Source organism: Carassius carassius, chromosome 36 (genome assembly GCF_963082965.1).
Source record: "Carassius carassius chromosome 36, fCarCar2.1, whole genome shotgun sequence".
NCBI lineage: Eukaryota > Metazoa > Chordata > Actinopteri > Cypriniformes > Cyprinidae > Carassius > Carassius carassius.
In genome coordinates, this window is record NC_081790.1 from 27965957 (window position 1) to 27993225 (window position 27269).

General features: G+C 39.9%; 1 protein-coding gene across 3 annotated transcripts; it reads left to right on the forward strand.

Moving 5' to 3' along the window:
• Window positions 1-26994, forward strand: fnip1 (folliculin interacting protein 1). 3 transcript variants are annotated; one of them, XM_059526870.1, is made up of 18 exons: window positions 1-207; window positions 6994-7123; window positions 8927-9058; window positions 9762-9865; window positions 10557-10631; window positions 10728-10819; window positions 12130-12213; window positions 12575-12646; window positions 15368-15503; window positions 16271-16472; window positions 16568-16653; window positions 18398-18544; window positions 18627-18796; window positions 20136-21405; window positions 21754-21919; window positions 22586-22780; window positions 26140-26255; window positions 26387-26994. In XM_059526870.1, exons 1-18 carry the CDS (start codon window positions 119-121, stop codon window positions 26463-26465), a joined length of 3345 nt encoding a protein of 1114 aa, XP_059382853.1. In that variant the 5' UTR covers window positions 1-118; the 3' UTR covers window positions 26466-26994. The 3 variants fall into 3 exon arrangements, with proteins under 3 accessions (XP_059382853.1, XP_059382855.1, XP_059382854.1); XM_059526871.1 differs by lacking the exon at window positions 1-207 and adding an exon at window positions 4706-5168; XM_059526872.1 differs by lacking the exon at window positions 12130-12213.
• Window positions 26995-27269: the final 275 nt, after the last annotated feature.

Here is a 27269-nt window from a genome sequence, read left to right on the forward strand (position 1 = left end):
TCGTTTGACTAACGGCAGTCATATGACTGGCCCACAAATGGAGTCAGTCTGCAGGAGTCCAGTGTGGCTCAGGAATTGAACACAAAAGAGGATTTTCCTTCATATTTGTGGGTCCATAATGGCACCCACATTATTTAATAAACTCTTCAACAAAAAAAGCGCGTTTTCACCGCCCGCGAAATGCAGCAAGGAGGACGCGGTGTTCAGGTAAGTTAACTTAACGTTACGTGTGGAGTCTTTTATCTCCAGCTTCCGGTGACGTTAATATAACACATTCACTAGAATTAATTTAGTTGAAATTCTATTTAACGTTAGCCGTGAGTCGTGTTTGTTTATGGTCACGTAATGTTATGTCCATGACGGTTTAGCTAGCTTCATGCTAACGTCAGTTGGCTCGGTCGACACTGTCTCTCGACCCTTAATTTGTTTATGTCTCCGGATCTGACACGAGCCTTTCTCTAAACGCGTTATTTATTCCACTGTACTTGTTTTATTTCTTGTCAGTCCTCTGCTTTTCTGTGAGTCTGCCTAGTGATCTCTAAATGCAGAACTAGCGATGCTGTGTATAAGTCCATAATCCGCTGCACCGCTAGTCTTTTCTCTTCATGTAACTTACTTGTAATGTTGTGTTGGTGATGATTAAAGCATTTAACGTTAGTGTCACTGCACATCTGTTTTTAATACAGTCTATGATGCAGATGCTCTGAATCAGAGTAAAGCACTGACACGTGCGTTTGCCGTTGTATTCATTTCTGTTGCACGCTGATATTATCATTTTTATATATTCATATCATCTTTAGATTATTTTGGAGATCCTGATGTAATGGTAGACTCCAAGGCTACTGGTTATTTCTGAGACTTCTGCTTATAAAAACAAAACTGCTTATTTTGAGCCTTTTATTCTTGGAAATTGGAAATGGCAGTATGGAAACTATTCAGTGAAATTATTAAATGCCATAACTACAATAACTAGAATGTTTCTGCATGCTTTAGACTTTAATTAGCAATGAATATACATGATTTTGTGTTGCTGGTATTTATTTATGTAAATTATTTTACCCTCAAATAGCCCTTTGTTTTTGCTAAAATATAATATAAATTTCCATAACCTTTCTCCATCTAGTAATCCCCACATACAGTGTATCCAACCTGAATTAAATTAAATGTAATGGTAGTGGATTGAATTTACATAAGACATATGATATTTGACAAAGAGGAGAACAAGTTTTAAATCTTTCTACTTTATTAAGTACAAAATCATGAAGGAACCATGTAAAGGGGTGGTGCTAGCGCAGTGGATAAGACACATGTCTTTGGTGTGAGAGACCCGGGTTCGAATCCACTGTGAGACACCAATGTGTCCCTGAGCAAGACACTTAACCCCTAGTTGCTCCAGAGGTGTGTGACCTCTGACATATGTGGCAATTGTAAGTCGCTTTGGATAAAAGCGTCAGCTAAGTGTATAAATGTAATTTGGTTTAGTATATAAGCATACATTAAAGGAGGGTACTATAGACCTTGTTGGCTTCACATGCACATGTTCGATAGGTTCCTCAATCCTCACCATTGGACAAATACAATTGTTAGTGTGTCTAATATACATCAGTTAACCTGATAATGAAAATGTTCTGTTGTTAAATATTTGTGCTGATTTAGTCAGTCAATTGGCATTCAGCAAAAAGCCCACTTTATGACCAGCCTTTATAAATATGTGCACAACTCTAGTGTTGAGTGTTGATTCACTAGTGTTGAACATGTTGATGTTATCTCAGGACAAGTGATTGAATGCTGTGAGATCAGGACCACGTGTGCCGTGACCTTTTGACCTCTCGTCCTGTATTATATCTTCTCCACACTATCTATTCGTATGCGTTTATGTTTGTCTCCCGTTTTCATTTGAGGTACATGCTACAGGCAGAATCGTCCCATGAGTTACTATGTGAAACTATAATTGGTGAAATGAGATTCTCTGTGGTCTTGTTGACCCGTTTCTTTAAATGTTGTTGTGAAGAGAGAGATGCAAAACAACAGTGGCCCGTCATGCTTAAAGAGCCCGTAGTACCTAAGATAGCAGAGAGGGCATCTACATGAGTGACCCCGCTCAGAAAAACCAAAGGGCTGCTCACATTTCTGTTTCTTTGGCAGGACAAATCGTTCTTGATTGAGCCTGAGAGCTTTTGTGTGCTCTTTCAGTGATTACCTTCAGCCAAACCCAGAGACCTTGCGTCATCTCTATGCACGTCATACACGCTTTAGAAAATAAATATAGGCCTCATGTTTCATGCAACTGTAACAAATGCAGCAATTTCTTTTTTTTAATCGGTTAATTGATTACGGTTTATGTAATGTTAAAATTGATATGTAAACAAAATTTTAAGATAGTAATGCATTTTATTTTTCTCATTCGGTTTAATTTATTTACATTTTTCCGGATTTCATGTTAATAATCAAAACCTATTATGTATCCTTTCAGCAGAAATTCTGAGTAATGCACTTTTCTGGTAATCAAATGATGGCATAAAACATTTTTTTTTTTATCAAATGAATAGTTAACAAACTAAAAAGAGGTCTAAAGTTTTAACAGAAGTAGTAGTGATATTCTGTCACAATTTCTTCAAGTTGAACCTAACTTTTATACTGACAAGTTGTCTTGAAAGTTTTGTTTCTGTGTGTATGTAGCGTTTCTCAAATGAAATGATTAAATGGTCTTGAAATCACTCTCAGAGCAGTTCTGGAGGAGATATTGTTCATGTATTTATGTCCTCATTTGGAGAGACTGCATTGCGGAAATCATAAGTCACTTTTGAGATCCAGACGAGCGTCACACAAGCTTAAGGATGCGACACTGAGACACACACAACATACAGACTCCTCATTTACATCAGTCTTTCTGTGCTTCAATATTCACAGACATGTCTTCATTCAATGTGAACAGCCCTTCTGATTTATTCATCCAGATTTTGCCAAAATTGCACAGTTGCGCTGAAATCTAAAGGTTTGTGTATTAGATGTGCTCTCAGCCTCTTGTGACTGAAGGATTGCTGCTGTCCTGACAGAGAGAGTCTGAGATGAGACGATAGCTCAGTGAGTGGTTCATGACGATGTGCTTCGTTGATGTCACTCTTTTACTGTACGTCATGTGACTGTGGTGGTGTGTGTTGTGTCAGTCAGGACTCTAGGATAGTGAGTTCAGTACTAGAGCCGCTTCCTGCACACTCAGATTAGTTTTCAAGGTGGAGACGGTCTACACGAGGGCGTTTTAAATGACACACCGGGTCACTTGTGCTGTAATGTCATGCTGTGTTAGAATGAGTGTGTTCCCAGTGAAATCTCAATGCTCTCACTCCAAAGTATTGTGTCTTAAACATCTTTTTTTTTTTGGCTTTAATGCAGACTGACGAACAGATGAATTCATCTGCAAAATCATCCTATGAATGAAAGTATATTTTAGTAAAAAAATAATCGTTAGTTGCATCTAGGGCTGATTATTTTAATAATAGATTAACGATTATTGTGATTAATTGACTAATCGTTGATTATTTCACAGGTATGATAATCAGTATGATTATTCAGCTTTACAATTAATGAAAATACTGAGACATATTCCAAGTAATTAATAAAACAAGGCAAGCACTCAAACAATTATATTGCTATTCTACAATTATATTACAATTGTATATATTGTAATTGTAATTACAATTGATATATTACAATTGTAATACACTTTTTTTTTTTTTACAATACAAATAATTAGGATTTAGGTATTTGGCAGTTTGGCACACAAAATGACAGAGACATTCTCATTCACCATTTAATTAACTGCATGAAAAGGCAACTCCTCATTCTGCCTAACATCTCCTTTTAAGTTATATGGAACAAAATAATAGTAAATAAAAAAATAAATAAAATAAATATGTTTATATGTATATATATGATTTTGTTCAAAACAAGTTCTCTTAAAACACCTTTAGTGTTATAATAATCAAAACTGTCCTGAGCTAGATTAAGCCTTAAACTATGCAAACCAAAATAACATTTTGCATTCACTTATAAATATCAAGTTGTAATTCTAACTGAAAGCGTCACTGACACTGTTGTCAGAGACTAAAATTGCGTTTTCATTCAGTCCGTATGCTGTTTTTATTTCATTCAAATGTGTGTAGTATTATGTCGTATAGTTTCACAAAGCTATGATCAGGCCTTCGGTTAGACTTCGAAATTAAACATCGGATTAAAATCAGAAACTGCTAATGCAGATTGTACGCAGCATCTTTGTTTGCAATGGTAAGTAAAATGCAGTGGTTTCTTTTAATTTTAAATGGTAAGAGCACAGGCAAGTTAAGCCTTAGTTTGTTCATAAAAAGAGATTACATTTGTGTTATTTGATTTTTTTTTTTTTTGTAATCTTCAATTAGTTTATTTGACATTTCAATTTCACAAAGAAATGTGCATCATTTTGTCTGAGAAATAATAAAAGGACACCTTTTAATTTATAATTGGTCTTAAATCTCATTTTGTTAAAAGTTGTAAAGTTGTCTCCGTCTTAATTTTGCACTTGATTTAGTATTTCTCTTTTGATGGACTCGATCACTGCAGAAAGTGAAGCTTGTGCGTGTGTGTGTGCGTGTGTGTGTGTGTGTGTGTGTGTACTGTTTAGTGCTTTGGTGATGGATGCTGTGAGTTGATGAGCAGTAGACCAGCAGCTGCACTCCTTCACAAAGCAGATAATGATCCTGAGCTATTATTGTCCTCGCTGGACTCCCGTAGGCTCTGCTTGAGCGAGCTCACAAGAATGCAGCCTGGAAACATTCTCACCGCATGCGTTCAAAAATGACCCCTGCTAGCGGACAGGAAGTGCGTCATGGTCTGGATGCTTTCTTTATGTAACGGCGGCTCGCTCCCATCATGTTCAGACGTTGACCTCCGCTCGCAGGAGTCCGGAGGGGACACGCTCGCCTCTCTATGCCAACATCACTCTGTCTTCAGTCTCCAGTCTGCATGTCTTTGTCCGGCGCTGTGCAGCTCGGCCTGGAGGTCACCTGACAGTCTAATGTTGTTTTGTGAATTTAGTTCATTGCTATTCTTAGCAGCGCTCTGTGCTGAGGACAAGCGAGCCGCGGGCTGGCGAGAATGGGAAAGCAGAAGGGCACAAACGCTCTGATGTCCAGGTACCTGACGACCGCTTGCTTTCTGTTTGTCTGTGTCTTTGCAGTCATGGCGTGTGGTTGCTGAAGAAACAGCGTGAAGGTGTTTGTGGTGCCTTGTGAGTGAGATTTTGCTGTAGGTGTTCGTCCTCCTCGCTGGGCGCTGTAATGATGTTTTGGTCTTGTGTAACATCCTGCAGATTACGGTCAGCAGCTTAAGGACGTATTCTCATTCTATAGCAGAGCAAACGGGATCACAGTGAAGATAATAGTCTAGGTCACCCATGTCATCGCTCTCCCCTTGTAAATGTCAGAAACCACTTTTAGTAATTACTCATTTTAAATCCAACTTTTTTTTAAATGCCTGATTCTGATAGAGAGGGTGGCTGATGGCAGACACACACACACACACACATTATATTATATTAGTCAAGACAGAAAAACGTTAAACAAACATTTACATGGATATTTCTTGATGGGTGAAGAAACACTAAATTGTCGATATTGTGGGACTCACTTGACGGTGATATTTGATGTCACGAGACTAAGGTTATTATCAGGGCAAACTCTTAAGGACTTGTTTCACAAGATGAACCCAGAAAAACATTTGCAATGTCTTTCAAAAGTAAATTTAAAGAATGTTTTATAGACTTTTATATACAGAAGTTTGTTTTATAATTGCTTTATTTTATTATATTTTGTGTTGTGTACTACTGTATTGTTTTTCTAATGTATCTTTGTTTGCCATGAAATAGCCTGTGAAGCTGATGTGGCAATGAACTAAAATCAAGTCAAGTATTGTTTACATGGGTGTTTACATTGGCTCGTTTGATCGTAGTTTAAGACAGGGAAGAAAGAAAAGTGAGTTCTCTTCAGATCAGCTGTTAGGATTGTGGTTGTGATGGAGGCTTCATGTTTTGAAGGGGATGGTTGTGCGTGGTGTTGTCTTTGTGCACAGCTTGTTTGTCTCGATTCCTGATAAAGCGGATGATGTGCTCCGTGTCTGGATGGCGAATGAGTCCAGTCATCAGGAATGTGACGAGTAAACAGCCGTGCGCTCTGAGCCTTTCTTCACCTGCCTTTACACAGAGCACAGAAATAACTTATGCCCATGTCATTCCTGCCCTCGCTGCCTCCGTCCCGCTCAAAATCCCTCACAGCTCCTGGTTAGATGAGGGGTAGCGTCCCAAACCATCTCTTCTGATCGCTGAAGGAAGCTTGTAATTAAAAGGGATAGCTCACCCAAAAATAGAAATGTTGTCATTAATTACTCATCCTCATGTCGTTCCAAACCCGTAACACCTTCGTTCATTTTCAGAACACAAATGAAGATATTTCTGATGCATTCGGACAGCTCTCTGACCCTCCCATAAACAGCAATGTAATTAACCCAAACAAGATCCAGAAACGTAGAAAGGAAATTGTTAAAATAATCCATCAGGCATCAGAGGTTTCACCGTAATTTTACAACGCTACAAGAAAGAGGCTCCAAAATGGTTCTTCAGGGTAATGCGTAAGAGACGAATTGTTGAATTAAGTTGTTATTTTTGTTTTCTTTGCACATAAATTACAGTTGAACCATTGATGCCACATGAACTATTTTAACAATCTCCTTGCTACGTTTCTGGACCTTGATCGTGTTAGGATCTTTGTTGTCTATGGAGGGTCAGAGAGCTCTCGGATTTCATCAGAAATATCTTAATTTGTATTCTGAAGATGAACGAAGGTGTTACGGGTTTGGAACGACATGAGGGTGAGTTATTAATGACAGGATTTCCATTTTTAGTAGAACTTTGCCTTTAAGCTTCAATGTGTTTGTGGTGCTCATGTTGGTGTTTCTGTCCATCAGCTGGTCGTCACCGGAGCTGGAGCCCTGTCAGATCCGTCTCATCGTCTACCAGGACTGTGAGCGGCGCGGCAGGAACGTCCTCTTCGACTCGGACGCCAGAAAGAGAAGCACAGAAGATGCCCCGGTCACGGTGAGTGCTGTGAGAACCAGAGCTCTTATCTCCAGTAATAATAGCATCAGCTGACTCTGAGTGTGTACGCATTCTTTCACATTCACATGACTGAAGGCATGTCGAGCTCTAGCATGTCTGCTAGATGTTTGTCATTAGCTGTCATGAGGCTGTGGGTTCAGTGCAAAATCCGGTTCACCAAAAAAAACAAATCATTTTCCACACCTGCTCTTGTCATCTGACTGTAATGTGAAGGGAATTCTGATCTGCCTTTCCCCAATCAGTCTGAACTGAAGGTGATGAGAGAACATTAAACATAAACCTCAAAGTAATTCAGCTCGATGTTGCAAAATTGATTACCATTCCAAAATGTTTTGTGCACCGAACAGGATTTCTGCCGATCTTAATTTAGTCTTCCTCAGAGTGAGACCTTAAAATGTTTTAAATCGGAGCAGAAAGTCATAAAGATTTGGCATTAAATGTAAAAATGAATCTCTTTCTCAATATCTCATTTTTTAAATTAAATGAATGGAAATCAGTTGGAAATTGAATGTGTAAACTCTGAAGTGGTAATATAACTAAGAAACTGATAAGTACTGATAACTAATTAAGAAAATTATGATTTATTGTATCCCGTTCAATTTATTCCATGCATTTTGACTTTTAGTCTTGAATTTACCTTCATAAAACCTGTAGAAACTGTAGTGAATTTTAATTCAGTGTCATCATTACTGATTTTTCCAAAAGGGACAACATTATAAATAAGTAATCCGTGGATCATTCACTCAGTGGTTTAACGTTTGATAATGATCAGTCAGTTCAGTATGGCTTTGACCTGAAACCTGCTGAATAAAAACGCTGATGATTGAAAACATAAAGCATGCTCCTTAAAATCTGCTGCAGGTTGATTGATGTATACCACAGATTCAAGCAGATGAAGAATAAACAGTGTGTCTAGTTAGTCCGGGTGAGGCTCTGGAGATCGCTGATAGGAAGCCGAACTGCGGCTGCAATCACATGACGCTTTTGGCAGAGGATACGGTTTCACTAGAGAGAGAGAGAGAGAGACAGAGCGTCATTGACCGAGAGCTGAAGAGAGCGAGTAAGCAAACGCTCACGAGTCGTTAAGGAAGTCATATGACAGTCTCTCATGCCTGAGTTCCTTTGTGCTCTTCACAGAGACTCAGCATGAGCCATTAGAGACACTGAGCCTGGCACGCACAGCCAAAACACTCATTAACTCCAGCGCTGGACCTCACAGAGATTTGAAGTGATTCGCTCTTTACTGACTCACAGCAAGGGTGGAAATTAAATAGCATGCAAAAAAAAGTGTTTATGTGCACACTTAGCCGTTTAGAGGATCATGTGCATGCAAACAAAACTAAAACTTCAAAGAATAGAGCTGGGCAGTATTGCCAAATAAGAGTACATATCTTGATATTTTTTGGCTGAATTGTGATATATGGTATATATCTCTATATTCCACTTTTTCTGCTTGTATTAGAAAAAAAAAAACATTCATTCAAGAGTCATCTGATTGTGAATCGTATTAAACTGGTCTCGCTGTTTCTTTTTGCTTTGTGATCATGTCTCATCATTTAATTCATACTCTCTCCCTCACTCCTTTAAATAAAGATCAGTGACAACTGATTCAACATTAACTGTTTAAAACCACTTTTGTTTTTGTGTGCTGCTGCATTCACACTCCGGAGTTCAAACTCCTGAAGTGTGTTTTTTGCAGAATGCGGGTCTTGACGAACCGGTGTGTGTCTTATGTTTAGTGACTGTGCTGGGTTGTTGAGTTTGTCCGTGTGTTGTTTGCAGAGGGTGTGTGGAGAGGCACAGGCGAAGATGTTTGGGAAGTGTTGTCAGCTGAGGCCTACGGGAGGCAGCTCCAGTTCTCTGGACAGCAGCTCGTCCTGCGCCTCCGAGCCCAAAGAACAAAACCGCTTTCAGGTGAGTCCCGTCACAAGCCTTCACTCTCTCTCTTCATATTCTTCATATGTGTCCATGGAGCACAAAACCAGTCTCAAGTGTCACTTTTCAGAAATTGAGATTTATGCATGCAAATTCTGTGCAGTGGTCCGTTCACAAAAAAGTTTCATTAAGGGCCAACATTTTCCACCCAAAAGTGAATGCAAATGGATTTCTTTTTGTTTTCTTTTTTTTTTCTTCTTACATTTGAACTAATAAATTTAGGTCAAATAATGAGACGCTATAGACAATCAAAAATGGTTTTCAAATAAAATTTTTCAGATTTGATCGATTAATTCTAATCTAAATCACTTAATATAAACTTGATATTTATTGCTTATAACTTCTGCATAAAATCAAAACAATTTGCGATAGTGATAACATTAAGAAAAAAACTGGATTCCTGTTCGCGTGATATTGCTAAACTAAACTATATAGAAATATAAAATAACTCCTAGAGTATTTATTGCCCTCATATCTTGAATTTCGGATCATTCAGTGAAAGCATGCTCTCAAGACGTGCTTTTGTTTGGTTTGTGCAAACTCTGTGACGCTCATCAAAGTCAGCTCTTACATCGTTAAAACAACATTTACTGTAACATTGGACAAGATACATGTCACACACCGCTGTGTGCTGCTCCTGCAGATTCAAACCTGTGTGGTTTTCTGTCTTTCGCTGTGTCAGGGCTCCTCACGGTGCTCATCAGACGCTAACATGCTCGGAGAAATGATGTTCGGCTCGGTGGCCATGAGCTACAAAGGCTCAACGCTGAAGATCCACCAGATGAGGTGAGAGCGTGCTGATGGTGTGTGTGTGTGTGTGAAGAGCAGCCTGTGCTGATTTATTATTCATTTATTTATTAGTTTATTTAACAGGGACACTGCAGTATAACATTGCTACAATTTCAAGCAGCCGATGCTTCACATATAGGCTTCTAGCCAAAGGATAATTTGCAGCTCCAGTCCCTGGTTAGGCTTACTGTTTTAACAACAGTAAAAAAAAAAAATAATCACACAAAAAAAAACTGAGACTGCTTTTGTTTGAACCACTTTAAATTTCTTTAAAAAATGTTCAACACTGTTTGCATTTTCAAGGTGGCAGGCTGTTCCAAAGCAGTGTACCTTGAAGTGAAAATGTGGATTGTGCAAATCTGTTTTTTCTCTTTGCTACTGTGCGATTCTGATTAGTTTTTATATTAATTGGTATATAAAGCCTGGAGCAAGATTATTTACACGTATAAAAACCAACTTAAAAGACAAATGAATAAAATTTCCATAACTAAGCAAACTGTTTTTCTATAATATTACAATGATGCCATCTAATTGGTTTCTTGTCTAACATTTTTAGTGTTTGTTTATATAGAGATTTAACAGGTTTAATAGTCAGTTCAGAAACCTGACTCCAGGCAGTCACATAATAAGATAAATGTGAAAAGACCATTGCATGCATATATAAATGAACGTGTGTGTTTGTTCCCAGATCTCCTCCGCAGCTGATGCTCAGTAAAGTGTTTACAGCGAGGACGGGCGGCAGCGTCTGCGGCAGCCTGAACACGTGAGACACACACACACACACACACACACACACACGTGTTCAGTGGTACATGCGCTGTGCTCCATTGCCTCACTGATCCTCTTGATTACTCAACAGACTGCAGGACAGTTTAGAGTTCATCAATCAGGACTCCGGCGCGCCGCGGCCCGAGCAGAACAGCGCCGCCAGCAGCTTCCTGGGCAGCATAGGTACCACAAGATCCTCCGCGCTTCACCCATAACTCACTCCACATACACCGTCAATACAGTTTCAATCAGCAGTTCGTCCCTTCGATGACATTTGCTGTTTCAGCTGGCAACAAGATTTGTTACAGTGTTTAGTTTGATGATGTCAGTGCTTTTCCATGTTTCCTTCTGTGTTTGTTCTTCTCCATTGTGCGCTATGAAATCTTCAGTTGTTAAACATTGTGATTTATGTGTTTGGATTGTGGTCTCATTGAGAACATGTCCAGGTCCTAGTTCTTTCTTTATATTTTGGTATTTTACTTTGCATAAAGAAACTATTTCACTTAGACATATTTTAATTCATGAATTTAGGACTGTCACAAAAGCTTCTAGGAATGTACTGAGACATTGCAAAACTTTATCTACTGCCTTTTTATTAATCTACTGTTTTTTTTATTACCGTGTATACTGTATCTATATTTTTATTTTATTAATAATAAACAGATTTTTTTTCTTTCTGTTTACTTGCCGGATTAAAAAAAAACAGTAGATGTTTTTAGAGATCCATTTCTGTGTGGTGTTGCCATTCGTCTGTCTGTGTCATCCTGACAGCTTTAGATACTCTACTGATCAAAAGTGTGGAGTTATTATTATTATTTATAAATGTAAAAAAAAAAAAAAAAGTCTCTTATGCTCACCAGGGCTGCATTCATTTGACCAAAAATAATGCTGTGAAGTATTATTTCTCTTTTAAGCAGCTGTTTCTATTTATTGTAAAATGTGATGAGCAGCTGATCTTCAGAAATCATTCTGATATAATGACTCTCATTACAACATTTTTGATTATCATCATATTGAAAACAATATCATGGTTACAGTTGTGCTGCCTCATATTTTGGTTGAAACCGTGATGAATTTAATTTTTCAGGATTCTTTGATGAATAGAAAGTTCAAAAGAACAGCATTTATTTTTTGTAACATGATAAATGAGTTTGTTTTGATGCATCCTTTGTTAACTTATCCTAGACTTTTAAAATATGAAGCAGCTTAACTGTTTTTGACATTGATGCTAATCAGAAACCAGCATATTAGAATGATTTCTGAAGATAATGAGACACTGAAGACTGGTGGAATGATGCAGAAAAAAAACATTACTATTTTACTGTATTTTTGATTGCAATAAATGCAGCCTTAGTGAACATAAGAGACTTCTATCAAAAGATATAAATGATTCCAGACTTTTGTGCATCTGTGTGTCTCTTCCTGTTCTTAACTTACAGTCGGATGTGTGTGTCTTTCTCTTCATTTGTCGTCCTGATCGCGGTATCGTACAGGTTTCTCTCAGCTCTGCAGCCCACGCCGTGCGCTCTCAGAGCAAGGCCCTCTCCGTCTCATCAAGAGCGCCTCTTTCTTTTCAGGTTGGCGCGCGTGTGTGTGTGTGTGTGTGTACGTGCACGAGAGTGAGCGTGTGCATGTGGCACTAGTGTTTTATGCATGTGCATCTAAGGTGTTTGCTAGTGCTTTGATTGTCACTAGTGTAGGACGTGTGACTGGTGGATCTGTTCTGGTGTGATCTCTCTAGCTTTGACAAGCCCAGGGTTTCTTTCTTCCCCATCCCCCATAATGCACTGGTTTGCCCTCTCCTGCCTGCTGTGTGTGCATGTGTCTGATGTGATGTGTAGGTAGATCACAATGCTGATAAGATTTCTGGACGGGTGGTGGGTAGGGATAAGCAAACTTTTAAAATCGCCCCTGCATGACTTTCTCTGTTCCTCTCAGGACACAGTAACCCCATGGACATGCCGGGCCGAGGACTACATGATGAGAGAGACAGCGGCATCGCACGCTCTGGTGAGTCTGTGCACACATGCATACTGCATGCCATTTATTAGGCTACAAGTGAGAACATTTTATATTTGGGGCTCTGTGACATCTGGGCCACTTTGAGTTCTCCTAAATAGCAGTAAAGGTTTTCAGCTAAGAGTTTTCTCTTAACCTATTCACAAAGCTGCTGGGACTAACTTTATCTAAGGAATAGAGGGAAGTCTTAAGCTAAGAGTAAGGGGGCGGGGCTAACCTCATTGCTATGGATGATGTCAGCATGCTTATTAACTATGCACACCGTGATTGGCTGTCAGAGATTCATTCATAGAAATATTGTAAAGAGCGCAATATTATGTTGCCATATTAAAGGTTTAAGAATAAATAAGGATTTTAAAATGCAGGTTAAGTGTCACTAATTAAACAATATGATATATATGTATTTGTTCAGGGAATTGTCAGCCTGTATGCTTTTCGTAAAAAAACTAAAATGAGTAAATATGCATATCAACCGTTTTTTTTGCATCTCAATAAACCAAAGTGCAGTTTATTTAGAATGATGATCTAAAAACATAAACATAAACTAAGAACTTAATCCATGACATGAAACCAAACACAAACATGAGTTTGACTTGACACTAAACAATGACCTGGAACAGAATACTTCAGTACAAATGTGGCAAACATGAGGCCTTAAGTAAAAACTCTGGGTAATCACATGACAATCAACCAATGACTTGATTCTTACCCTACTATCTTAAGCTCACTGGGAAAACATGCCTCTATATGCATTTTTGAAAAGTTGCGTGAAAGATTTATTTTGCGTGATAAACAGCTTTTTAATTCACAAAATGCAATAATCACAGGCTGATAGTAAGACATGCAAATGTAAAAGAAAAACAAACTGGACGCTAGAACATCTGGTACTTCTTGCCCAACTCGTTTAATGAAAACAAAGCATATAATCAGAGAACCAAAGTTGATGCTTTTTTTTTTTTTTTTTTTTTTTTTTTTTTTTAAAGCTTTTAGGATAGTTTGTGGCTTAGTCTTAGTGAATTAGAAGTCCTCTTTACTACTCCTAATGTTTCACAGATTTAGGAGCTAGTTTTAGTGTTAAAATGATTTGTGAAACAAAGATATCAGAGTCCTAAATTTAGGCCTGACACACCCATTATTTTTAAGATTTTCTCCTTAATCGACAAGTTACGAGCTAGTTTAAGCCTTAAGATGTTTTGTGAATATGGGCCCTGGTTTACATTTTAGTTTTTTTGTATTTAATTTTAAGTTTAACATTTTAATAATAATAGTTGTTTAATCATGGAATTCACAACGCTTTAGCAATGTTTTAATATGTGACTCCAGAGCACAGAAGCAGTCTGGAGTCGCTGGGGTATATTTCTAGAAATATCCAACAATACACTGTATGGGTCAAAATTATTGATTTTTCTTTTATGCCAAAAATCGTTAGGATATTAAGTAAAGATCATGTTCCATGAAGATATTTTATAAATTTCCTACTCTAAATATATAAAAACTTAATTTTTGATTAGTAATATTGCATTGCTAAGAACTTCATTTGAACAACTTTAAAGATGATTTTCTCAATATTTCGATTTTTTTGCTTGCTCAGATTCCAGATTTTCAAATGGTTGCATCTCAGACAAATATTGTACGATCCTAACAAACCAGACATCAATGGAAAGCTGATTTATTCAGCTTTCAGATGATGTATAAAACTCCTATTTAGAAAAATTGACACTTAAGACATATATCAGTGTCATAATTTATTAAAAGTTAAACAGAACATTTATTTTTGGCAGGTTGTAGTGAAGATCTTTGAATAGGAGTGTGTCTCTAGTTTTTCTCATTCATTTGTGATGTGGCTCACAGAGCAGCTCTGGAGATGTTCATGTGTTCATTTTAAGACTCTTTGATTACAAAAAATCATATCTTCATATCTAGCTATAATTTTTTCTGTTGTGTTCTCAATATAAATGATACTACAGTCAGGACACTGTGAAGTTGACAGCACAGGAATATCTGCCCTGTGCCATTAAGATGTGCAGCTTTCTGAACATGCAGCAGATCTGGAAAAGCTTGTGCAATGGAAAGTGCCTGATGACCTGCTCGGCACAGCTGGGATCTCTCGTTCTGGCTAATGCAGCATTACATGCACAGACGTTTATATTTAGCAGTTCCCAAAACCGCCCGCCTGCACTAGTAGAAGAGGAGGCTAATTTAGGCCTGGGTCGACACGTGCCTCTCATCTCCGTTGAACTCTTTGAACGTGTCACCTCGCTCTGAACATCACTCTCCGGTGACCCTGAAAACCTAAACGCTATCAGTCTTTCATCACTGCTCAGTTCCTCATTTCTTAAGCAGTAGTTCACCCAAAATTGAAAATATGCTCACCCTCAGGCCATTCAAGATGTAGATTATTTTCTTCATCAGATTTGGAGAAATGCAACATTTCATCACATGCTCACCAGTGGATCCTATAAGCAGTGAATGGGTGCCATCAGAATTAGGGATGCCAGCGATCAAAATAAAGCTATCGATGGTCCATAATAACCCTAATCCTTTTAAAGCTGCAGTAGCAAAATAAATCAACAGAGCCTTTAAGAGTTCAAATGCTCAGAAATGATGCTTCCGCTTGCATGTCATTGCACCTAATTTTTGCCATGTGTGAGTGTTTGCTCCTGGTGATGGGCTTGTGATCACACAGACACTGATCCTCTCTTCTCTCCACAGCATCTTTAAGCAGCCTGTTGATCACCCCGTTTCCGTCACCGGGCTCCTCTCTCACCAGCAGCTGTGCAAGTAGCTACCAGCGACGCTGGTTACGCAGCCAAACCACCAGCCTGGAGAACGGCGTCTTCCCTCGATGGTGCGAGTGCAGCACACTCATCTGTCCACAGATAGCATCGGGCCATAGGACCAAAAGTTGAAATGACAATATAGCAAAAGTTTTACTTCACCTTAATGTCACGGTAGCTATATTTGCCTGAAATAAGGTTGTTACAATAGCAAAATATTAAAAACAATTTTGATTGCATGCTTTGATTGCACAGATATAATAGAACAATGATGCAAATGCTTTAATCTGTCAGAAACAAAAACTAATACAGAAACTTAACTAAAAAATTGCTAAATGAAACACTGCTTAGTTCTCACTGTATAAATGAAGTGTATGATTTTACAAGAGATTCAGTTAAAAGCAGCAAGTCTTAAGTTTGATGGACATTAATGACACAATTTGATTGTTTGCTTGTTTCCCAACTGTTGATGATCAATTTGACATTTTTGTGCATTTTTGACTGAAAGAGACAGCACGAAAACAGAGGTCTTTTTCACATCTTGTTGCGTTTGAATAGTTTGCAATCACTGGTTAAGTGTTAAAATGCATGCAAATGTAAACTGATTATACAACATTGCATCTTTAAAGTGCAGCCGAGACAGAGATGAGAATTTCATGACCGTTCTACCGGTTTATGGTTTCTAATCAGTATATCACCTGTTTCTAATTACAGCAGGTTTTTCTTTCACTTCAGAAGTGACAAACAGTAGTGAGGACTCGTTAGTGCGTTTAAATATCAGAGTCTTTTCACCCGCTCACATTTCCCCGTCTAATCCAGTGGTGTGTTTGCGTTCCAGGTCTGTGGAGGAGAGCTTCAACATGTCTGATGAGAACAGCGGGCCGAGTCTGGGTGTCGCCAGGAAGAAGAAGATCGCTATCGGTGTCATCTTCCTGCTCTCGCCCAACGAGGAAGAAAACGCCAAGTTCCAGGACTTTTTCTTCTCTCACTTTCCTCTCTTTGAGAGTCATATGAACAAACTCAAAAGTGCCATTGAGCAGGTTAGACATGAATTGTGTTTTTGTGGTTTGCCCCTGCGTCATCTGTTGCGTCTCTCTTACGGTGTGTGTTTGTGGCTCTCTCTCTTTGTTTGAAGGCTATGATACTGAGCCGCAGGTCAGCTGATGCCAGCCAGAGAGCTTTGGCTTACAGTCGCATGGTGGACAGCCTCAATGAGTTCAGGTGAGATTGTGGTGACATGTCTGGACGCTGATCACCAGGTGCTTTGTTATTTACATCCTCTAAAAGTCCAGCCAAGGTTTACTGGACACTTAATCCACTCATGTGACTTGAGACACACGACACTGATCTATGCGATGCCTTTGTGTCCAATCTTAATGAACGCCTTGCTGGAAGTTTCCTGCTGCTGCACTGAGCACGATGACCTTTGACACGATTCACACGATAACTCCCGTATCATGTTCAGGGCAACCAGAAGCGTAATGCATTCAAAGAAAGAAAAACAAAAATCAACCTGTCAATCATACTAGAGGTGTCACATTTTTTTTAATTCTGTCAATTGTCATTATTGAAAGGCATTGTTTTGATGCTTTCTATGATCTCAGAGTAATAAATCTTGTTCAGACTGTGAGTCCAAATGTGATTTAGTGCATATCCTATTGAAATCCAGTCTAAATGAGTCCACACTGTATTGCAACTGTTCAGATCTGATTTGTGTGTCCCGTGCTGCTCTCGTTTTACTGAATCCAATCTGAGCAGTCAGACTGAAAAGTGGTGATCCACTATTCAGCCTCTCATACTTCCAAGTCATATGCTTGTTGGTCCACGGCCAGAGCAACCTGAGCACAGTGCCACAGAAACCTTATCTCCCTCACACACTGTCAGGACAGACCAGAATAGTCAATAATGTGCAAGTGAACAGACAAACAAATATTTCAGATTTACCACCTCCGGCGGGATAATTATACACCTTGGCGTTTATCCTCGGGGTCGAAATGAAGCTGTACATCAGTGTGTGATGTTTGTGAAAATCAGTTGGTCATCAATCAGCTGTACACATTTTAGTTAAGACAGGGGGATCAAATTAATCAAATCAAATAATCTAGGTGTAAAATGCAGTGAGAATAGACTTAATCTAAATTTAATATAGCGCTCTTTTATAGTCAGTATAACAATAAAAAACTTTCTAAATTGTGACACAAACGGATCCTTAACTGATTCATTGGACTTTATTTTTTTCGTTTGGTCCTGTTAAATCTTGGTGTACCAATGGCATTGATAACACTTAAAGGTGTTACATTGCAAATTCCTCTAATAGCGTGTTGCTTAAATAATCCCCCAGGCCTGATTTGAAGTGATGAACGTTTAGAGTGTCATGTTCTCTAAGTCCTCATTTCAGGGTCTAGGTTTAAAAGTAGACATCAGAGCTTCATAAATCTTACATAATCCAGTGCTAAAACAGCTCTGTCTTCCTGTTAGCTGCTGTTGCATGAGGCTTTATATAGTTCACTACACTAACTTCAGTACTGGGAAGTATAGTACGTCTTGGGAAGGGAGTACATTGTTGTTTTTTTCCCCTCAAGTGTCACATCTGCATCTTTCCCAGCGCCTAATCAGCACAAGTATTGCTTGTAATGGTAAACAACATTGCTCCATTGCAGATTAGTGTTAAAGCTGCTCCTCTGATGGGATCCAGAGATTTGCTTTGCGTGTAATTAAGTGGATAGTTTTACAGAAGCGGTCCTACTCGTGACTCTACAGACTTTCCTGAACTCATACCATTTCGAGTAGCATCTGGCTGTTGAGCTCTGGACCACGGCCAATGCTCCCGGGCTACATGACATTTGAAGAAGTTCAATATGCTGTAAAGGTCTTTCCCAGCTGGGGCAGCCCTGTGCAACTGAAGCGCTCTTTGTTTCAGCTGTTGACAAAAGCTCTTCTGTCTTTGTGTGCGGGCGCTCTGTAGGACGACCATCTGCAACCTGTACACCATGCCACGTGTGTCTGAGCCCGTCTGGCTCACCATGATGTCCGGTCCACCTGAAAAGAACCAGCTTTGTGGCCAGTTCATGAGGGAGCTGGCCCTGCTCATGGAGCAAGCCTCCAAGAACCAGTTGAGTAACATCACACATATTACTCAAGCCATCAAACGCCCTTGATGAGCCTAATGTAACCATGTTCTCGCTTGCCTTTAGATTCCTCCCTGCACTTCTCACTGCGGTTCTCACTAACCATCTCGCCTGGGTTCCCACGGTCATGCCCAACGGTCAACCACCCTTAAAGATCTTCCTGGAGAAGCACTCCTCACAGAGCGTAGACATGCTGGCGAAAACACATCCCTACAACCCACTTTGGGCACAGCTTGGTAAATGACTCGTACAAGAATACAAAAATTTGTGCATTTCGCCACCTAGTGGAGTATTTATGGAAGTGACTTGCCACGGTGAGCTTTAGAGCAGGGTTCTTTCTGGAGGCACCACAACAATACACATTTTTGACATTTCTGGTCTCTACTAATGAGCTGATAAGCAGGTGTGTTTGCTTGTGTGTAGTGTTGGGGTGCCTCAAGGAACATTGTTGGGAAACATTGCATTTGAACAGGAGTCTTCGGTTCTGCTGTCCTGCAGCTTTAACCTGAATCAAACACACCTGAACAAGCTAGTCAAGATCCTTAGGATTGCTTGAAAATGACAGGCAGGTGTGTTGAAGCAGTAGTCATGGCTTAATCACAAAATCCCTGGAACATCCACTCCCTAAAAATCCCACAATGCAACACAAGAGACAGGGATCATCGATGCTCACTACACTTAAAAAAAGATCTAAAGGTTGTTGGCAATCTATATGGTTCCATGAAGAACCTTTAAAGCAGTGGTTCCCAACCTGGGGGTCGTGACCCCCCACTAGGGGTAGCTGAAGTTTTGCAAGGGTTGTTCAGCTCTTTGCAGTTTGATGGTTTCAAATAGAAATGGTTGCAGTTTGTACAACCCATGATAAATACAGCCTTGGTTTTGTTTTGTGTGAAACTACGGCGAAAGACAGTGAATGGATTTACAGAGGGAAATAATATACATTTAAAGTATGTATGAAATTCTGAAGAGAACCAAGGCAGACCAAAATAATCCTGCCATTATATCAGACATTCAGCACACAAATGACTCCCTCTTATTTCCAGTGCTGGGTAGATTACTTACAAATTGTAATCTGTTACCGTTTACAGATTACATTATGAAATTTGTAGTTCGTACTACTACTACTTTTTAGTTTACCTTTTACATAACTTGTTTTGAACTTACCATTAAATGTACCATGTTGATATGAAAAGGCAAAGAAAAAGAAAATATATTCCATTATTTGATATCAACATTGATAACAACAAAGTGCATTAAACATTGCATTACACTCCAAACTGGAGTTAATGTGAGAACTGCAGTTCAAACTCTATATCAGTAAATTTACAGAGGGAATCAGTAAATTTACAGAGGGAATCAGTAAATTATGAATATTTTGCTGCCATTTTTATGAATATGTAAATTAAGTAACTGTAATCTGATTATGAGCATTTTAAAATGTAATGTAATCCAGTTATGAGTGATCACTTTTTCATAATCGGATTACATGTAATCCATTACTACCCAGCACTGCTTATTTGTTTCCTAGCAAATGTGTAATAATAGTTTTGGTTTATAATGTTGTTGTTATTGCAGGTGACCTGTACGGGGCGATCGGCTCACCTGTGCGTCTGTCCCGTACGGTGGTGGTTGGCAAACGACAGGAGCTGGTGCAGCGTCTTCTCTATGTGCTGACCTACTTCATCCGCTGCTCGGAGCTACTGGAAACACACCTGCTGGAGAGCGCCGAGGACGTGGCCATCGTGATGCCCGGCTCGCTCATCACCACGTCACTGCGCCCCGGAGAGGTGGAGGAGTCCGACTACGTGCTGGTCACCGTGCACAAGCCGAGCCAAGACTACCTGTCCCAGGGTGCCGAGGGAGAGGACGGCTACCCATCTGATGACAACAGCTTACAGAGCAGCACATACATGGACACAGAAGCCCCAGACGAGCACAAGCGTCCGCATCCGGTGGACCGTATCAGTGATGTGCCTGTCTGCAGAGAAGCAGCCCGCAGCCCACAGCTCGAGACTCGACTGGAAACCGTGGTAAAAGTCTGCTCCAACTCGCCGTGCGAGAGAAGACCCTCCCTCGAGATTCAAGGGGATGTGCGACCCGAGGTGGAGTCTGGTGGCATGCCCATCAGGATCTTCCATTCATCAGATATCCTCCTAGAAAAGAGCTTTGATAACGCCGGGAATGAACCCTCCTCTAAAGTCACATTCCTAATCGGAGACTCAATGTCTCCTGAATCTGACATGGAGAGTCGACAACAAAAGGTGGAGGGCGAGGTCAAGAAACACAAGAAGTTTCTCAAAGACAACCAGCAGAAGCAGTGTAATGCCGAGGCTAAACTCCAAGTGGACCAAATCAAGACCAACGGCAGCAAGACTAGAACTAGAAAGACGTCTCGGAGGTGTCCGAAAGTGCAAGGCGACTGCATGGACATGTTTGACGAGTATTTCAGTGATGACAATCCCATGGAGACGAGGACTATTGATGATGTCTATCAAACTGTGATGAAAGGCACAGGAAGCAGTGCTCCACGGTTGGACAAAGACGGCTGTGAGTGCGAGGCAGGAGACGTCAGCGCGGGCTGCTGTAAAACCTGCTGTTCTGCCGAGCAGGACAAGGGCATCGAGATGTCACTGAGTGTCCCTTCACAAGACACCATAGGGGATAAAAAGACAGCAGTCCTGCTGAACGACTGGGAGATCCCACGCAACGAGAGCTCGGACAGCGCGCTGGGGGACAGCGAGAGCGAGGACGCCGGACAGGAGCTGCCCAGGCAAGAGCATGATGGACCGTTTTATACTGAAGAGCAGGCCGACTGGCAGGATGAGCTCGAGGTGCCTTTACCCGGGTAAGAGCGGAGATCGGTTATCAGAAACATCTGTTTTGTTTGGCTTGTGGGCTGTATTTGGGCTGGACGCTTTTATCTATCAACATATTTTGTGTAAACGATATAGAATGAGAGTTTATTAGTGGCATTAATATAGAACAGTGATTAAACTGACTTGGAACTACCTGTGCATTAAACGGTTGTACTGCATACCTGCCAGCCAATCAGAATCCAGCATTCAGACAGACCATGGAATGACGAGATATATATATACCATATATTGCAAATCAGCCCAAAAACACAAAACATTACCCAGCCCTAGTCTGTACGTTATAAATGTTGCTAATAAACAGGTTATGTGTTGTCTAGGGCGAAGCTGGTGGAGAACTACTCTAAACCAAGCATTGCCAACTTTGGGAGGTCGCTCTTTGGAGGATACTGTCCTACATATGTCCCAGACTTTGTTCTGCATGGAGTCCCCAATGATGAGAAACTGAGGCAGAACCTGGTGTCGGATCTGGCCCATGCTGTGCAGGTACATGTCACCAAGCAGCATCTGCCTAACACTTGATGATAGTTATAGTTACATAAGATTAAGGCGATAAAACTGATAATCTCCTATAATGACAATTATTGGCAACAAATTTGATTATCAACTAATCTGTGCCAGGGTTATTTTAGATTAGAAAAACTAAAATGAAAACCATGGGGGAAAATAATTATAACTTGAAATAAAACAAAATATTTAAAATGTATATATTTCAGTTAGTTTCCAAGGCATAATTTCTAAATAACTAAAACTTAAAATAAAAAATACAAATAATAAAATAAAAAAATAATTGTATAAAGATTTTATTTTATTATAATTTTCAATTTTGTTTTAATGTAACTAGTACTTTATAAATGGTAAGCAATAGTTGTTTTGTGGTTAACAATGTAATGTCTATATTTTAAACCTATTTTGCCAAGGTTAATAAATAATCAATAGATTAAGCAGTTATCAACATAATTGTTAGTTACAGCCTTACATACGATCCTTAAACACTACTGTCATCATCACAAACTTCTTTTACAATGGGACTCTCCTGTGTGAAACAGAGTCCCATACATCCCATCTACAGCACTTGAGTGTCACTGAGAGTCCTAAATGAACTAAATGTCCTAAATGTAAATTGATAAGAGCTGAATTGTTGATGTGCAGCATCCTGTACTGGATGAGCCGATCGCGGAGGCTGTCTGCATTATTGCAGACACTGATAAGTGGAGCGTGCAGGTGGCCAGCAGCCAGAGACGACCCTCCGACAAATTGGGCAAAGAGGTGCTCGTGTCCAACCTCGTGTCCAACCTGCTCCAGTCCACCTACCAGCTCTACCGACTCAACCTGTCGCCAAACTTCGTGAGTGCAACTTTCTAACGCTGCTTCTGCTTTATTTATTCAATCATCAGGACATCTGTAAGGAAATGTGAACATACTTTAGAGCTCTCACAGTTGATTATTTTTTAGGGCTGCCCTCTAATAGTTGACTAACCAATAGTGGACCAGAAGAGGTTTGGTCAGCCAGAATTGTAATAATCGCTTAGTCGTATAAAAAAGAAAAAAATCCACTGGTCGAAGTTGTGAAATCTGTGACGGACAGATCATTAACGGCTGGTCTGTGTGGTAGTACAGATGGAGGTGCCGGTGCGCTCACTTGCTCTGAAAATACCCCCTCATATTTGCTCATAAGATGTTTAATTGTGTGCACTCACAATAACAACAAAACATTGTGCTTTTGTAAAATAATGAATGCAATCAGGATCTGTGAACTTGAGCGCAGAACTCTGAAACTCAGTGTATACTTGCCTTACAGATATGTAAACATATATCTATAGAGAGCAAAATTTCTACTTTCAAATAAACCAGTTCCAATAGAAACAAATATCCTCTGATTATGTAATCCGTATGAAACATGCATACAGGCGCATCCACTAACACGGAGCTGACGAATCTGTCACGTCTCTTAAGCCAAAAAAAAAGTAAGCACTAGTTTACCAATTATTAAAATCTTAATGCAGCCTCCTTACTGTTTTTCCCTGACACATTCATTACTTCTGCAGCATGCCGTGGCAAGCTTTATGCGTGTGCTTGAGTGCTTATTAGGCTATGTTTATGTAGACAATAAAAGGCTCTATATTACAACCTGAATTCCGGAAAAGTTGGGACGTTTTTTTAAATTTTAATAAAATGAAAACTCAAGGAATTTCAAATCACATGAGCCAATATTTTATTCACAATAGAACATAGATAACGTAGCAAATGTTTAAACTGAGAGATTTTACACTTTTATCCACTTAATTAGCTCATTTAAAATTTAATGCCTGCTACAGGTCTCAAAAAAGTTGGCACGGGGGCAACAAATGGCTAAAAAAGCAAGCAGTTTTGAAAAGATTCAGCTGGGAGAACATCTAGTGATTAATTTAGTTAATTGATATCAGGTCTGTAACATGATTAGCTATAAAAGCTTTGTCTTAGAGAAGCAGAGTCTCTCAGAAGTAAAGATGGGCAGAGGCTCTCCAATCTGTGAAAGACTGCGTAAAAAAATTGTGGAAAACTTTAAAAACAATGTTCCTCAACGTCAAATTGCAAAGGCTTTGCAAATCTCATCATCTACAGTGCATAACATCATCAAAAGATTCAGAGAAACTGGAGAAATCTCTGTGTGTAAGGGACAAGGCCGGAGACCTTTATTGGATGCCCGTGGTCTTCGGGCTCTCAGACGACACTGCATCACTCATCGGCATGATTGTGTCAATGACATTACTAAATGGGCCCAGGAATACTTTCAGAAACCACTGTCGGTAAACACAATCCGCCGTGCCATCAGCAGATGCCAACTAAAGCTCTATCATGCAAAAAGGAAGCCATATGTGAACATGGTCCAGAAGCGCCGTCGTGTCCTGTGGGCCAAGGCTCATTTAAAATGGACTATTTCAAAGTGGAATAGTGTTTTATGGTCAGACGAGTCCAAATTTGACATTCTTGTTGGAAATCACGGACGCCGTGTCCTCCGGGCTAAAGAGGAGGGAGACCTTCCAGCATGTTATCAGCGTTCAGTTCAAAAGCCAGCATCTCTGATGGTATGGGGGTGCATAAGTGCATACGGTATGGGCAGCTTGCATGTTTTGGAAGGCTCTGTGAATGCTGAAAGGTATATAAAGGTTTTAGAGCAACATATGCTTCCCTCCAAACAACGTCTATTTCAGGGAAGGCCTTGTTTATTTCAGCAGGACAATGCAAAACCACATACTGCAGCTATAACAACAGCATGGCTTCGTCATAGAAGAGTCCGGGTGCTAACCTGGCCTGCCTGCAGTCCAGATCTTTCACCTATAGAGAACATTTGGCGCATCATTAAACGAAAAATACGTCAAAGACGACCACGAACTCTTCAACAGCTGGAAATCTATATAAGGCAAGAATGGGACCAAATTCCAACAGCAAAACTCCAGCAACTCATAGCCTCAATGCCCAGACGTCTTCAAACTGTTTTGAAAAGAAAAGGAGATGCTACACCATGGTAAACATGCCCCGTCCCAACTATTTTGAGACCTGTAGCAGAAATCAAAATTGAAATGAGCTCATTTTGTGCATAAAATTGTAAACTTTCTCAGTTTAAACATTTGCTATGTTATCTATGTTCTATTGTGAATAAAATATTGGCTCATGTGATTTGAAAGTGTTTTAGTTTTCATTTTATTAAAATTTAAAAAACGTCCCAACTTTTCCGGAATTCGGGTTGTATGATTTAAAAGGTTTATTAATAAATGCGGGATTACCGTATTTTTTCGGTCTATAAATGGCACCGAAGTATAAGTTGCATCAGTCCAAAAATAAGTCATGACTAGGGAAAAAACATATATAAGTCGCACTGGACTATAAGTCGCATTTATTTAGATCCAAGAACCAAGAGAAAACATTACCGTCTACAGCCGCCAGAGGGCGCTCTATGCTGTTCAGTGTAGACTACAGGAGCACTGAACAGCATAGAGCGCCCTCTCGCAGGTTAATTTCTCTTGGTTCTTGTCAAATTAATTTTGATAAGTTGCACCTGACTATAAGTCGCAGGACCAGCCAAACTATGAAAAAAAGTTTGACTCATGCTTCAAATGAACTGCTAGTCGACCAGACAAATCTTTAGTCAAGGGCAGCCCTATTATATTTGTAAGCAATCGATTATTTTAACAATCAAGTAATTAGATATTATTTATTTTTGAATAATTGGATCAGTAAAGTATCAAAAGTAATTAATCTTCTGGTTTACTGTTAGGACAGTAAATCAAGATAGAATGCATCTTTGCATCTAAGACCGTGGGACACAATGCTAACAAATGCCTGCTCTTCCTTGTTGCCTTCAAATTAAACCATTGCCTTGCCAACTTTCTACTGTAAACAAATCTCACAGCAAGATTCTGTAACATGCAACGGTCAAATGTGTTTGTGAAGCATGTCTACATGAAAAACTATGGAAAAGTAGCACAGTGGAATGGGAAAAAATTGTGTTATTTGTGAAAGGCCCCTGAAAATGCAAAGCTTCATTCGTGCATCTTTGATACACATGCTACAGCAACTAATTTAAAACACATGGACATCAAAACATGCAAACTCAAAGCCGGGCTTTGGACTTTTATTGTGAAATGAGCAGGTTGAAGCTGTGAAGGATATAAGTCAGTGCTGTATGTTAGTGACACGAGCTGTTCTCTCGCTCTTGTTTTCAGTGTATCATGCATCTGGAGGACCGGCTGCAGGAACTCTACTTCAAGAGCAAAATGTTGGCTGAGTACTTAAAAGGACAGACCAGGGTGCATGTGAAGGAGCTGGGCATGGTGCTAGGGTAAGAATTCATGTGTCTTTCTATCAGTTGTAATTAGCGATGCTAATTTGGGACAGCATAGGCCATGAAAAAAAGATCCATGTAGGTCGACCACTAGTCGTGATGCATGTCTGTTTGGTTTATCCCCACAGGATCGAGTCTAACGATCTGCCCCTGCTAGCAGCCATAGCAAGCACACACTCACCGTACGTGGCTCAGATTCTCCTGTAGTCCACATGGAGAGCGAGAGAGACTCCATCCCTCCAGGTCCGGTCCGGCTGCACAGGGGCCCTTCGAGGGCCCGGAGACCCCTGGAGCAGGGAGGCCGTGGAGTTGAACGGTCTCAGGGTGAGCAGACTGCAGGACAGACGCTCTGCCATTAGATGACGGTCGAAACCCAGAGGTCCCCTGAAAGTGACCTGGGAATATCACTTTTCAACAGTGGACACAGGAGTGCATTTTTTAATTCCATAAACCGTGTTTTTTAAAATTTCTTGTTCCTTTACACAACGTAAGAATGTAAAAGCCAAAGAAGAAATACAAGCAGCCCTTGCGTACAAATACTGAAGCTGTTCATGACCCCTTCTTCCAGTAAAGACAGAGTTATAAAATCAGTTTTATGATTTGAAATGAATATATCATGGACTGTTCTCAATCGATTGTGGCAGTGAGTGATCATGTAATATTCCTTTCTTTGTGTTTACAAGCGAACTTACCCAAATGAGCTCTACCTCAAACCTTCAGTGTCTCACACACACACACACACACACACACACACACACACACACACACACATCTAACATGTGAAATTAAACATTTGAGGTAAAGTTTCATTTTTGGTTTTCAGTCACCCAGTAAAGATGAAACCATGGCACGATTTCTCATGAAAGAGCTCTGAGGATTCAGTTTTTATCTTTTTTTTTCGGGCAGCGTCACTTTAGCCGCCACAGAAGTGTTTACCTGTCCTTCTGGAAATGATTAAGAGATGTATTTTTAATTGAATAGTCATTTAGGCGCAATATTCTGTGTGATTTT

What these genes read in the sequence shown, in the direction of transcription:
- fnip1 (XM_059526870.1), top strand. Translation starts at nt 119, where the DNA reads ATGGCACCCACATTATTTAATAAACTCTTCAACAAAAAAAGCGCGTTT. An exon ending in GACAGCCTCAATGAGTTCAG is followed by an intron (nt 16,654 to 18,397) that starts GTGAGATTGTGG and finishes GGCGCTCTGTAG; the next exon opens with GACGACCATCTGCAACCTGT. An exon ending in CTCGAGGTGCCTTTACCCGG is followed by an intron (nt 21,406 to 21,753) that starts GTAAGAGCGGAG and finishes TGTGTTGTCTAG; the next exon opens with GGCGAAGCTGGTGGAGAACT.